Source organism: Lipophrys pholis (assembly GCF_963383615.2).
Source record: "Lipophrys pholis genome assembly, chromosome: 9".
In the NCBI taxonomy this organism is placed as follows: domain Eukaryota; kingdom Metazoa; phylum Chordata; class Actinopteri; order Blenniiformes; family Blenniidae; genus Lipophrys; species Lipophrys pholis.
Window position 1 is genome coordinate 1,895,650 of NC_137639.1, and position 14,435 is coordinate 1,910,084.

Below are 14,435 nucleotides of genomic sequence, written 5' to 3' on the forward strand. Positions count from 1 at the left end.
GATGTCAAACATAAGGTCCACAAGACGCTCCAGTCCAGCCGCCAAACCACCAAGCAAACTTAAACATCTCCAAGAAAACATTGATGTTTTTTAAACACCACAACACTGAGACATCGGTGAAAGTACGAGCAGGAGAACGACTGTCCAGGTTGGACTTTCTTGTTTGAAAGTGTTTCAGTCGTTGTTCGCCCGGCGCAGCGAGCCAACAAGGGCAACTGGTCAGCGAAGTCCACTTTTAATTGTGGTCATCAGGAGCTTCAGGGGAAACAGACTGCACATCAGGACACCAGGGTACCGTGAGCCTGACGACCCAGAGCGGGGTTAATGTGCAGGCCAGACCTCGGTGAACACTCCTCCAGCCCAGCCTTAGCCTGCTTGCTCCGTCGGCCAAATCTGCTGAATCTTTTTAGGTCTTCACAGTCGTTTTCTCTTGACCTGCTCCACAACCGCTCACGATTCTGTCTGGTTGAAAGTTCTCATCAGACCACAGCAGTGAAGTGTGGAAGAGTCTTCATGGGTGGATGCTCCCCCACCCCTGTGAGGAGTCCATTCCTTGTGACGGAGCGGTGGTGCTCGTCTGAGCCCATCACGTTATTTATAAGCCCGACTCATTCAAATCAACTTCATACACTCGTTTCCAACTAGTCGCTGCTTTCCAAACCTCTTGACCATCGGAGAGTGAACTAGTGCCTTAAAGCATGGCTACTTGTACTGACTACAATACAACAGTCTGCTACTAGATCTGTAGATTGTTAGTGATGAATCCAGTCATCAGTTTCTCTTGCTCTGGGGTCACAATCCTGAGGCTTTAGTGTTCAGACCTCAACAGCTACAACTTCTAACTCCCCAGATTTGTTGGCAGTAGAATAGTTCAGAGGCTCCAAATGAAGCATCAGTGCTGTAAGATATCCTTCTCTTCAAGTTCTCCCTCTGAGAAATTCGCCCTTTTCCCAGGAAATTCAAGTTTACATTTTGAATATAATCTGGATGTCAATGGTCGGGAGTCACAGTTCAGGGCGCCTGATTGGAGGAGCCTCTCTGGGTCCATGTTAACCTGAAGGCTGATATATGATGATATTTCTTTCTGTTGGACATAAAATAATCTCCCATCCAGAGTGGAACAAGCATTGTGGTGGAGGTTACACAGACCTGAACACTCAGCCTGGTTCCTCCTGGACCACCAACACCCCAGGAGGAGCAGCAGAGACTGGACTTCATCAGGAAGCTGAAACAAGCTCCACTCTCTTCCTTTCCTTTCTACTGGTCAGACAGAAAGACGGTGGTTCTTCAGCTGGAGGGTTAGGAGGGCCAAGGTTCAGATAGACGCTCACTATTTATGTTTTTAAGCTTCATCATCCACCCTGGACATGATCTGTTCTCCCTGCTGCCCTTCAGGAGACACTCTGGACCACAAAGGAAGGCCTAGATATGATCCTTCTGTGCTGTCTGTTGTTCTATTACAGAAAACCAAACAGATTGACAAGCGACCTGCAGGTGGTGAGAGAGGAAGACTGCATCAGACATGGGCAACCACCCGAGAAAGACATGTTTACACTGACTGAGCAAGAAGGAGAGTTTGGTTGTCGTTTGTAGGATATCACATGTTGTCGAGTTTTAAAAAGCCATACAGATTCTTCAGGTGCACACAGTTCATCTCAGACGGCTCTGACAAGACCAGAGATACAAACATCCTGGAATTCCCCACACTGGATTTGCAAGATTTATCTGTAATAGTTGTAGTTTTAAAAAGAGTAAACAATCTATTTTGATGCTCCTGATGTTAACACATTTCTATTGATTATTCAAGCAGGACAACATTAAGGCCTGGTTTGCACAACGTTTTCCAGTAAAAAGGGAAAACCTTCATCGCGTGTTGGAGGTCTGGTTACAGGACAAAGATGCTCGGAGTCACTGAAAATACAACTTTTTGAAAATGGTTCCCGAGGTGGGAGATTTGGAAAATGTTCCAAATCAATCCCCATGGAAATTGAGAAAACACAGCTTTTGTGAAACACTGCTCCTGCTCATGAGCACTACGGCCATAGTAACTAGTTGTTCTGCACATGCTCAGTAGAGCCAATCAGAACAAAGTTTCCTCCTCGGTGTCAGGATTCCCAGTCCATGTTCTCCTGGACTTGGTGCTTTTATTTTGACAGTGAACTTAATAACAATACAACTTGGTAGTTTTATTTTGACAGTCACCGTAATTAAAAACAAACTTGGTCATTTTATTTTGACAGTCACCATTATAACAATCCCAAACAAACAACAACACCCTTGACTTGCCCTCTATGAAAACTACATAGTTTTTGTGTTTCCACAGACCTTTTCAAAACGTTGCGGTGGAAACACAAAAACGATGTCACCACTTAAAACGTTGTGTAAATGGGGCTCAAGTCCGTCTAATCAGTGTTTAAGGTGGAAAAACTGCAGGGATGTTCGGAGCTTTATGTCATTTTCTGGTATTTGTGGATCTCCAGGGTGGAGTTGCCTTTATCTACTGTTGGCTCACACCGGCTCTTGTTACAGAGTTCTTATGTGATTAACTCCCGTATACATAGATATGACCCTCTTGACAAATTGACATAGAAAAGAAAAAAAAACAAAAAAAACTAGGAGGATGAACATCAATAAGTCTGTTAACAGGTGGAGGAGGAATATCAGATGAGCTTCATTTTTATAGTTGTCTGCAAAATGCATTAAAACCTGGGCCCACTTTGAAAGATGGCCCACTCCTCATATTACATGAAAACAAACGATATCTTTATGATGATTCTATTGTGTGGTTTATTGTGCAGCGGGGACCCGGAGGAGGAATCCCACGCTCATCGCAGGCTGGGGAGAAGCAGCTTGATATGCGCCATGGCTGAGTTTAATGGCTGTTTAATGTTAAGTATTCCTTTCGTTCCCATCGCTCCACGTGTTAACGGCGCACAGCTCTGAGCGCTGATCGTTTTTATCACCCAACACATTTCACCAGTCTTTAGTGCTGGCAGCGCCTGTCTAATTAAGTCGTTTCTATTAGCATTATCACCATTAGGCCCCTGATGGCGGCGGCGGTGGCCCGTTTATGACACCCGTGGGAGCGCCGCGGTGTGTTTGTGTGTCTGTTTTGGGAGAATCAAAGCCTGAATCAGCAGTGATGGATCTCCTGGTGAGCTATAAAACCCCGTGGCGTACACATCACAGTGTCAGGGGACGAGCACATACAGAGGCCGAATTTAACATCCAAGAGTCCCGTAACTCATGAAGCACAAAGCAGGATTCCAGGGAGCTGAATCACAACTGCTGAATAACGAGCCTGCAATAAAGGCAAAGTCTGTTTGTCACACTGGGACCAAACTGTTTTGCTTGTTTTGATTTAATAAAGACTATCAACTGTGCACGTGCATGATCTGACATGACAAAACGTGCTGGTCTCATTTCCACCGTTCATACGGACTCTGTGATTGGATAAGGTCATCCAGCATGCTGGGACCAGTTTTACCTGCATCCAGGTGGAACTCAGTGTTAACAGTGTAAAGTCTCCTGTCCTGATGTCCTGAGGAAAACCATGAGACTCATGGACTCAGCAGTGTCAATATGCTTTACATGAGGAGTCACATTTGGCCGATTCCGCTTCCAAAGACTCTTGTGCACAAGCAGCAGTCCTGACGGGAACCAAACTCACACCTGTTCTGATACGGGGAAGAACAGGGGCTTTCTTTATTTCATTAGATCTGAAATGTAGAAAAGCAGATGTGGAAGTTGACGGGGTTTCATCCTTTCCTGTCTGGATGAACAAACCGGAGGGTGTGTGTGGAGGAAGGATTTGTGATGAAATGGCCGACGGACAGACTGACTGAATAATTAATGCTTGACTGGATGGATGGACGTATGAATATAAGGCGGGACGGCTGCACAAATAGATGGTTGATGAAATGGTTGATGAACAGAGTAAATGGTGAATCATTGACTGAATGGATGGATGAATACGGTTGTGAAGATTGAGGGAGGGGTTGATGAATGAATGAATGGATAAATGAACGCATGCACGATGACTGAATAAATGAATGACTGCATGCATGCATGGATGGATGGATGGATGATGAATGAATGGATGGATGGATGGATGCCAGATGGGTGACTGATAGCTGGATGATAGAAGATACAGTAGATGAGTGGAGTGTATTTGTGGATGGAAAAAAAAGCAAAAGAAATGAATGGATGAATAAACACATGATATGTGAATGAGTGGTTGCATAGACTAATGAAAGGACTGATGGGTGAATGAAAAAATGAATGTATGAACGAGTGATTGAATAATGGCTGGATGGGGTCAAGTGTTGAATCTGGATGAAGGACAGAATAGGATTATGAATGATGGAATGGTGAATGAATGGGGCTGTGGATGAAGGAACAGTGGATGATGGATGGAAGGGTTGGTGGATGATGGATTAGAGGTTGAAGAGCATTGAGATACTCTGATTACAGATTAAAATGATACAAAAGTCTCATCTCTGATTCGGACGTCACAACAGAGAAACACAAAAGTCAGTTTGAAAGTTGTGACTGATCAGTAAGTCAAAGAGCCGAACGCTGCAGTGAGTTGAGCCGCTGGCGACGGACGGAGTGAATCAGTGAGTAAACGATATCGGTGGTTTCGCTCCAGTTCACATCCAGGATCAGTGTGATCACATGCCGCGGCTTCCCAACAACACCAAGCTGCAGGAACACTAAATCCTCCGCACTGTTTCCCTGGAAGTCCAATATTGACCCAAAAACTGTGTTTGAGATCAAACTGAGGGGCGCCGGGTGTGGGAGGGCCGAGCCGGTCTGATCCCGCTGCTAAATGTGAGCTGACAGCCGTGTAAATACCAGCAGGCTGGAATGTTCTGGAAGCACGGCTACGTACGGAGCAGATGTCTGAGAGGAGTGTGTGTGAACGGTGTGTGTGAACGGTGCTGCATCACCTGGGGTTCATCACCAGCCTTCTGAAGAAGTACGTCCAGGTGATGTAGTCCATGGCGTCCTGCTTGGAGGAGATGGTTCCTGCGGAGATCTCAGCGTTCAGATGGTCCGACAGCACGCTGAGGAGGCTGGACCAAGAAAACACAATCAGCTTTACAACCAACTTTTACCAGCAGGAACTTGATGTGGGAGGCTTGAGTGCAAACATAAGGCCTGTGGTCCAAAACCCAACTGCAAGAGGATCAAATCCAGAGCGACAAACCAAAAAGAGAATGCTAAAACTGTCAGAGAAAACACTGATTTCGTGGTACTGCCCTGAAAACTAGAGACCTGGTTGCTATCAAACTAGCCTCAAAGCTGTGCTGTCAGGGGAGTCTGTGAAAACACCCAGAATGAAACAGTTCTAGGAGACGTTTTCTGGACAATTCACCTGAATACTCTGCAACTCAACAAACAATAACCTTAAAGTTTGAATATAAAGGTTATTCTGGCACTACTTTACTGGTGTAGCAATATTGCGGCACTACTTTACTGGTGTGGTCAGATTGTGGCACTACTTTACTGGTGTATAAATATTGTGGCACTACTTCAGTGGTGTGGTCATATTGTGGCACGCCTTTACTGGCATAGCAATATTATGGCACTACTTTACTGGTGTGGTCACACTGTGGCACTACTTTACTGGTGTAGACATATTGTAGCAGTACTTTACTGGTGTGGTCACACTGTGGCACTACTTTACTGGTGTAGACATATTGTAGCAGTACTTTACTGGTGTGGTCACACTGTGGCACTACTTTACTGGTGTAGACATATTGTAGCAGTACTTTACTGGTGTGGTCACACTGTGGCACTACTTTACTGGTGTAGACATATTGTAGCAGTACTTTACTGGTGTGGTCACACTGTGGCACTACTTTACTAGTGTGGCCCAGTCTTGGTCCCTGAACTAAAATGTTACACTCGGAGACTAAATCAGTTGCAGTTTATGTATAGAAACTGACGAGATGTTAGATTAAAAGTCTCTAACGACCACAGAAAGAGGGATCCTTTTCATTTCCTTTGGATCTCAACAGACGGTAGCATATCTGACATGTGAAAAGAAACATGAGGAAGTTTGGAATTCAACCAGCAGTCGCTGCTTGGCTTGAGGAGAGACGAGATATGAAAGTTGTGGTTGAGAAGGGTGCAATGTTAGAACTCTGGATTCTTCTTCCAAAACATTGAGGGCCCCTCTGCTAATCCACCTGGATTACTGAGTAATCCTAGTGAAGTGTTACCTGGACTCCACAGGGAAAGGCTCGTAGAGGAACTTCTTGTAGAAGTCCTTCTTGATGTCGTGCACAAGAATGACAGCTTTGCCCTGGTCGTCGAACTGAGGCCGACCCGCTCGGCCCATCATCTGAAGAACATCTACACACACACACACACACACACACACACACACACACACACACACACACACACACACACACACACACACACACACACACACACACACACACACACACACACACACACACACACACACACACACACACACACACACACACACACACACACACACACACACACACACACACACACATTTCATTAGCAGATTACATTTTGAATCGATGATGTCATTTTCAACCAGAGAAGATGGATTACCAGAAAAAGGTCACTGGTTGAAGAGAATACTAAAGTGTGTGCAAGAGATTTCAAATAACCACATTAAAGAAAGAAAAAGTTGCCTGCATATAAATGCTGCAGAACTTCAAATTATGAAGCAAAACCCGTCGATATGTTCCAGAGTGCTGAGGAGGGGAGAGGCTGCTCCATGAAGGGCTGCAGCCTGCCTTCAGTCACAGTCAGCAGGGCTCAACTCCTAACTTCTAACTCCTAGCCCCTAACTCCTAACCCCTGAACCCTAACTCCTAACCTGCAGCTCTGAGGTGGATCAAGTGGTTCAGAACATATATGGGCATCTCATAGTGCATTTCTAGAAACAGTGACTTACTAGTTTCACGAGTAATGGCAGGGTGGTGGTCATGTTGACAACATTTGGACAAAATATGACTAAAAACAAAATAGTACAAACCAACATGTCATTGATTTACTTCCAGGTAAAACCATCTTATCTCTGTGGTTCTTTTAACTCCGTTTTCATGATGTTTTCAAGTGAAAGCGTGACATTTTTGGTGCATTTTAGAGGTTTGTTTCCACGACAACGATGTTCAAAGCCAATGCAGCTTCCTAACAATGCTCCAACTCCGTTTCCATGGAAATGGGAGGGAAAGCTGCCGCTGTGCAACACAGCTGTAGTAAGAGTCGCTGTCCAATCGGAACAAAGTTTCCTTCGTGGCGTCATGACTCTCAGTCCATATTCTCCTGGGACTCCGTACTTTTATTTTGACAGTCATCATAATAAAAATCCAACTTGGTAGTTTTATTTTGACTAGCACTGTAATAACAATCCAACTTGTTGGTGTGTCCACTAGAATATTCGTGTTCTCCCAGTGTTCATGTTTAGAGCTCCTTGTTCTCTGCTGTGTGTGTGTGTGTGTGTGTGTGTGTGTGTGTGTGTGTGTGTGTGTGTGTGTGTGTGTGTGTGTGTGTGTGTGTGTGTGTGCTTTCATCACTAAAACAAACAGTGCCAACTCCTGGCCCAACATGAAACCTACATCGTTGTCGGTGTTTCTGCTGCTTCCATGTAAATACACATCGTTTTCAAAACATCGCAGTGTAGATGCAAAACTTTATTGAAACGAAAACGGAAACGGGATCCGACTTCACTTGAAACGTTGTCGTGTAAACGAGACCTTAGCTGTCATTTCTCATGAACGCTTGAATTAGATCTGCTCAGTCAGGCAGTGAAGGTGGATCAATGTTTCCAAGCACATGAAGAGATATGAAGTCAGCTTAGAAGCTCATTTGATGTTGAGTTCAAAGTGAAACATGTTTCAGTGAAGTTTAGGTTTATTAAAACCTTTGTGTAAACTAGAGTTCACTGAGCTGCTTTCTTCAGCATGTACAGGTACTTCTCAAAAAATTAGCATATTGTGATAAAGTTCATTATTTTCCATAATGTAACGATAAAAATTAGACTTTCATATATGTTAGATGCATTACACACAACTGAAGTAGTTCAAGCCTTTTATTGATTTAATATAGATGATTTTGGCAAAAAAGTAAAGAAAAACCAAAAATCCCCATCTCAAACAATGAGCATATCATGAAAAGGTACTGAGATATTAACCTAATCATCTGGAGCACCGCACCCACCCTTGAATCAACGAATTAACTCTAAACACCTGCAAACGATTCCTGAGGCTTTTAAAACCTCCCAGCTGTTTCATTACTCAAAACCGCAATCATGGGTAAGACTGCCGACCTGACTGCTGTCCAGAAGGCCATCATTGACACCCTCAAGCAAGAGGGTAAGACACAAAAAGACATTTCTGAGCGAATAGGCTGTTCCCAGAGTGCTGTATCAAGGCACCTCAGTGGGAAGTCTGTGGGAAGAGAAAAGTGTGGCAGAAAACGCTGCACAACCAGTAGAGGTGACCGGACCCTGAGGAAGATTGTGGAGAAGGACCGATTCCAGACCTTGGGGGACCTGCGGAAGCAGTGGACTGAGTCTGGAGTGGAAACATCCAGAGCCACCGTGCACAGGCGTGTGCAGGAAATGGGCTACAGGTGCCACATTCCCCGGGTCAAGCCACTTTTGAACAAGAAACAGCGGCAGAAGCGCCTGACCTGGGCTACAGAGAAGCAGCACTGGACTGTTGCTCAGTGGTCAAAAGTACTTTTTTGGGATGAAAGCAAATTTTGCATGTCATTCGGAAATAAAGGTTCCAGAGTTTGGAGGAAGACTGGGGAGAAGGACATGCCAAGATGCCTGAAGTCCAGTGTCAAGTACCCACAGTCAGTGATGGTCTGGGGTGCCATGTCAGCTGCTGGTGTTGGTCCACTTTGTTTTATCAAGGGCAGGGTCAATGCAGCGAGCTATCAGGAGATTCTGGAGCACTTCATGCTTCCATCTGCTGAAAAGCTTTATGGAGATGAAGATTTCCTATTTCTTGTAGGGTCTTCTTCCCACTGAGGTCCTTGTTCAGGGACACGGGGGACATGAAAGTCCACTTCAAGGAATTCCACCTTCCATTTCCTGCAGTGTGATACGTTTCCAGGGTGTTGTTGGCCTTGTTGACAGTGTTGGCTTGGATAAAAGAAGCTTGAACAAGCAAACAACTTCATCAGGGTAAAGGCTGTGAGATGGGTGGAGCAAGGAAAGCCCAGAAAATTCTCCAGCACACGTGACCTTGTATGTTTGTAGGTCAGAATGTCCAGGGGTTGTGGGTTGGAGTCCCATCTGGGGTGTTGAAGTTGATAGAGGGTAAAGTGTTGGTTCAAGCAGCTCATTGTCACCATCACACTGCAGCTCCGTCACTCAATGTTTCTCTAACATGACAAAGCAACTAGAGAGCAGCTGGGATGTCAGGAAGTTAGAGGATCTTCCCCACGTCTTGTGACAAACATTCTGTCTTTCAGTCTCTAAAGAACACACATGAGAGCTTTCATTGATTTCACCTTCTGTTTTTACAGAACATTTTTTAACCTTCTTTTACTCTGTGATCAATCAGGATCAACATGTTTCAGTCCCGGTCCAATGTTTTCTATTGTTCATTACCGTATATCCTGGACTAGAAGTCCTGCTTTCTTAGTTGGTGGCTGATCATTCTACTGACATTAAGAAGCAAATCCTCTTTCAGTCCTTCTATTACACTTCATCCTGTGCAGGGTTGCAGGGAGGAGACACCTGGACAGGTTCACCAGTCCATCACAGGACACACACACACACACACACACACACACACACACACACACACACACACACACACACACACACACACACACACACACACACACACACACACACACACACACACACACACACACACACACACACACACACACACACACACACACACACACACACACACACACACACACACACACACACACAGTGGGGGAGGGGCTTATCAATGTAACCTAAGTCCACTGAGCTCAGCTGTTAGATCACATGACCTCTCATGCAACATGAGCATTGGTTGTTGGTAGAATTCTCTCCTGCCACCTGGGAGGCCCGGGTTCAATTCCCCGCCGATGCAACATCACGTTTTAATCGTCATCAATAATGAGTAAATTTAACTATCCTGCCTTGTCTGAATAAAGGTTGTGAGTTTGAATATTTCACGTCATAGATTCTATCTAACGTAGTTATTTGCAGTATAAAGTATATAGACATGAAGAAACAACCTCTGGAAAAGTTTTCCAGGCCTCGTTGGTGCAGTAGGCAACACGTCAGTCTCATAATCTGAAGGTTGTGAGTTCGAGCCTCTCACAGGGCAAATGTTTTAGCTCTAATTCTCGGTGTAGAACGAGAACGGTTCACGTTCAAAGACCAAAGACAATCCAGTGATATCAGTCAAATGTCACTGGGCCCGTTTACTCCCAGCATTAACTCTGGTCTCAGGTCATCTGATCACATGTGAGGAGCTCTGAAGACAAGTGGAAACAGACACCGAAGCACTTTCACTACCCCATCCTGGTAGCGGTATCGGTATCGGTATCGGTGCATCTTGAGACGAGACCCCTCCACATCTAATGCTGAACACAATATAGTTTTGCCTTTTTCTTGATGGAATATTTGTGTTGTTTGTGTGTGTGTGTGTGTGTGTGTGTGTGTGTGTGTGTGTGTGTGTGTGTGTGCGTGTGTTCCACCCCTGAGACACTATGACAGACAGGCAGTAACATTGACTCCATGCCACGCCGCATTGAAGCAGTCATTTCTGCAAAAGGATTCCCGACCAAGTATTGAATGCATAACTGAACATAATTATTTGAAGGTTGACTTTTTTTTGTATTAAAAACACTTTTCTTTTATTGGTCAGATGAAATATGCTAATTGTTTGAGATGGGGATTTTTGGTTTTTCTTTACTTTTTTGCCCAAATCATCTATATTAAATCAATAAAAGGCTTGAACTACTTCAGTTGTGTGTAATGCATCTAAAATATATGAAAGTCTAATTTTTATCATTACATTATGGAAAATAATGAACTTTATCACAATATGCAAATTTTTTGAGAAGTACCTGTATATTGTTGACTAGTGAGGCATACAGGTTTATTGGGAAATATTCATTGAAAGTGGATTTTATCCTTGTAGACATGTTCCCCGGGGTACCTGTGATGGGGTAGTCCACATAGCGCCGGGATTTGCCATCATAGTACTCGGTTCCCTTGACAACCACCAGGTGAGCGGGGAAGTTCACCCCCCAGGCCAGAGTGCTGGTTGCGATCAGAACCTGCGTCACAGTAACGGAACACATCAAGATGAGCTCAGCTTTAAGAACCAACATTTATATGTAAATATCCCAGAGTGCTTCAGACAGAACTCAGCATGAGGAAGATATCAGGAATTCAAAATAGACTCAATAGACGTATGAAGATTGGTGTTTATGTGAGAACCCCACAAAGAAGAATGGAAAAGAAGGAGCAGAGCTTCTGAAGGTTTCTGAGCTGGTGTCCTTGGTTTTGTACCTGGATCTTACAGTTGACAAACAGCTCCTCCACCGTCTTTCTGTCTCTCTCGTGGAGGCCGGCGTGGTGCATGCCGATTCCGAAGGCCAGCGTGAGCTTCAGGTTGGAGTCTCTGACCGTGGCGATGATGGCCTCGATCTGCGGAGGGAGGAAACAGCAGCGGCTCGTCAAAGATGAACACAAAGCCAGGCTCTTCTCAGTGGCTCTTCTAAACATCTGGACTCTTTTCTTAAAGCTGTAGTTCCAAAAGAAGCTCTCATGGTGACGTTGATCAGGATTTCTGGGTGGGGGGGGGTTATTGTTATTGGTTATGTTATTGTTATTGGTTATGTTATTGTTATTGGTTATGTTATTGTTATTGGTTATGTTATTGGTTATGTTATTGTTATTGGTTATGTTATTGTTATTGGTTATGTTATTGGTTATGTTATTGTTATTGGTTATGTTATTGGTTATGTTATTGGTTATGTTATTGTTATTGGTTATGTTATTGTTATTGGTTATGTTATTGGTTATGTTATTGTTATGTACCGAGGTATTGTGTAGAAAGCTCCATCCGTTTGCTTTCATGAGTTCAGAACCAAAACGCAGTCACCTCAACACAAGAACCTGTAAACATGCTGGTCCAATGAACAAATAATATATAATATAAACAAAAATCCTGATATTAAAGGTTGTTCACTTGAGGAAAAGCACTTTATAGTCAGTGCTGCAAGATTATTCATTAATATGAAGAAAAGGATTATCTGGCAGGAATGTGCAGAGAAAATATAACTTTAGCAAAAAGGGTAAATAGATGTATTTTTTAATAAATTCTTATGGTTAAATTGACTTAAAGAGTTAAGCTCTTAATAAGTATTTATTTCCAATCCTAATAAAAGTTATGGTTCATTGCTTCTGAATCGGCATGTCCTGATTTAATAAAGTTAACAAGTAACTCTACAATTACAAGTTTTCATTTCAGTACTTTGTTACTTTTACCCAAGTATTATTGTCTACTCTTTACTTTTACTTGAGAAATATTAAGCTAAAGTAACAATTTTGAAAATGAGTATTTTTCCATGTACTCTCCTCGTCACTGATAGAAATTAATTCCAATAAACATGAAGGATTTACATTTGAATCAGGCTTGTAAACATAAGTAATGAAATCTCCTCAAAACAAAACAACCTCCTGATACTAGAAGCTTCTCGTGTTCACAGTGAAACTTTTGTGTAAAATATAAAATAGGATATAAAATACTGGTTTATTCAGATCATGTGAAGCTGAATGAACGAAGCTCTATTCTTGATCCCGACGTCTCCATGTTATCTTAATATTTCCATCTGTGCCAAATTGAAGCGGGCGCCCCCCACGGTGACCACCAAGGTTCCACCTGTTTCAAGTGAAAATGCGTTGTTGCGTTCCTGTTTCACAAAGTTTTTGTGTTTGAATGGCAACATTTTTAAAACAACGTCCAAATAATCCAGAACGGCAGAAATGCTAAAGACGATGTAGTTAACATGTTGGACCAGGAGTGGGCGCTGTTGTTTGTTTTTGTAATAAAACCACATGCAGCAGAGAACAAAGAGCTCTAAACATTAACAACTGTTATTATAGTGACTGTCAAAATAAAATTACCAACTTGGATTGCTATTACGGTGACTGTCAAAATAAAATTACCAAGTTGGATTGTTATTAAGGTGACTGTCAAAATAAAACCAAGTCCAGGAGAATATGGACTGAGAGTCATGACACCACGGAGAAAACTTTGTTCTGATTGGCTCTACTGAGCATGTGCAGAGGAACTGGTTCCTTCAGACACAGTAGCAGCGTTTCCTCCTCCTACAAGGAGACGGAGCCCACGTCGTTCCACTTGTTGTGTTTATGGGACCGAAAAGGGGAACGGCTTCAGCAGGGAGCAGAGGGCAGAAAGAGCCGTCAGGTGGAGGGGTGTGAGGGTGGGGGGTGGGGGGGGGGGGGGTGTGTGGGCGGACCCCTGGGAAGGGTTAAGCAGCCAACAGCAGAAACCTGTCAGTCACACGGTGGGAAGCTGAGCTGCTACACGGGCCGGGGCACAGCAGCAGCAGGCGGGGGCTTAACACACACACACACACACACACACACACACACACACACACACACACACACACACACACACACACACACACACACACACACACACACACACACACACACACACACACACACACACACACACACACACACACACACACACACACACACACACACGGCAGCTCAGAGATAAAATATCAGTCAATATCAATCATCACTAATGTCAGTAAAAACTACTATAAACACTGACAACCGCAGAAATTCCATTTATTTTAAGGGAAAAAAAATACATGCAAGTCATCAAAAGTTCCTTTTCACAACAATTCTCTTTAGATGGGAACCACAAGGCCGTGTCATAGGGAACCACGGAGCTGTGTCTTAGGGAACAACGGGGTCGTGTCGTAGGGAACCATGAGGCTGTGTCATAGGGAACCACGGAGCTGTGTCTTAGGGAACCACGAGGCCGTGTCATAGGGAACCACGGAGCTGTGTCTTAGGGAACCACGAGGCCGTGTCATAGGGAACCACAGAGCTGTGTCTTAGGGAACCACGAGGCCGTGTCATAGGGAACCACAGAGCTGTGTCTTAGGGAACCACGGGGTCGTGTCGTAGGAAACCATGAGGCTGTGTCATAGGGAACCACGGAGCTGTGTCTTAGGGAACAACGGGGTTGTGTCGTAGGGAACCATGAGGCTGTGTCATAGGGAACCACGGAGCTGTGTCTTAGGGAACCACGAGGCCGTGTCATAGGGAACCACAGAGCTGTGTCTTAGGGAACCACGGGGTCGTGTCGTAGGAAACCATGAGGCTGTGTCATAGGGAACCACGAAGCTGTGTCGTATGGAAC

At 44.2% G+C, this 14,435-nt stretch overlaps 1 protein-coding gene across 1 annotated transcript in view; it reads right to left on the bottom strand.

The window, feature by feature from the left end:
• The window catches only part of ascc3 (activating signal cointegrator 1 complex subunit 3), a 218,626-nt gene that overhangs the window by 20,999 nt on the left and 183,192 nt on the right, over nucleotides 1–14,435 (bottom strand). The window contains exons 31-34 of the mRNA XM_080471968.1: nucleotides 11,534–11,671; nucleotides 11,178–11,298; nucleotides 6,231–6,363; nucleotides 4,953–5,078 (exon numbers count right to left, since the gene is read on the bottom strand). Coding sequence (XP_080328094.1) covers nucleotides 4,953–5,078; nucleotides 6,231–6,363; nucleotides 11,178–11,298; nucleotides 11,534–11,671 — 518 coding nt within the window. The remainder of the gene's footprint in view (nucleotides 1–4,952; nucleotides 5,079–6,230; nucleotides 6,364–11,177; nucleotides 11,299–11,533; nucleotides 11,672–14,435) is intronic.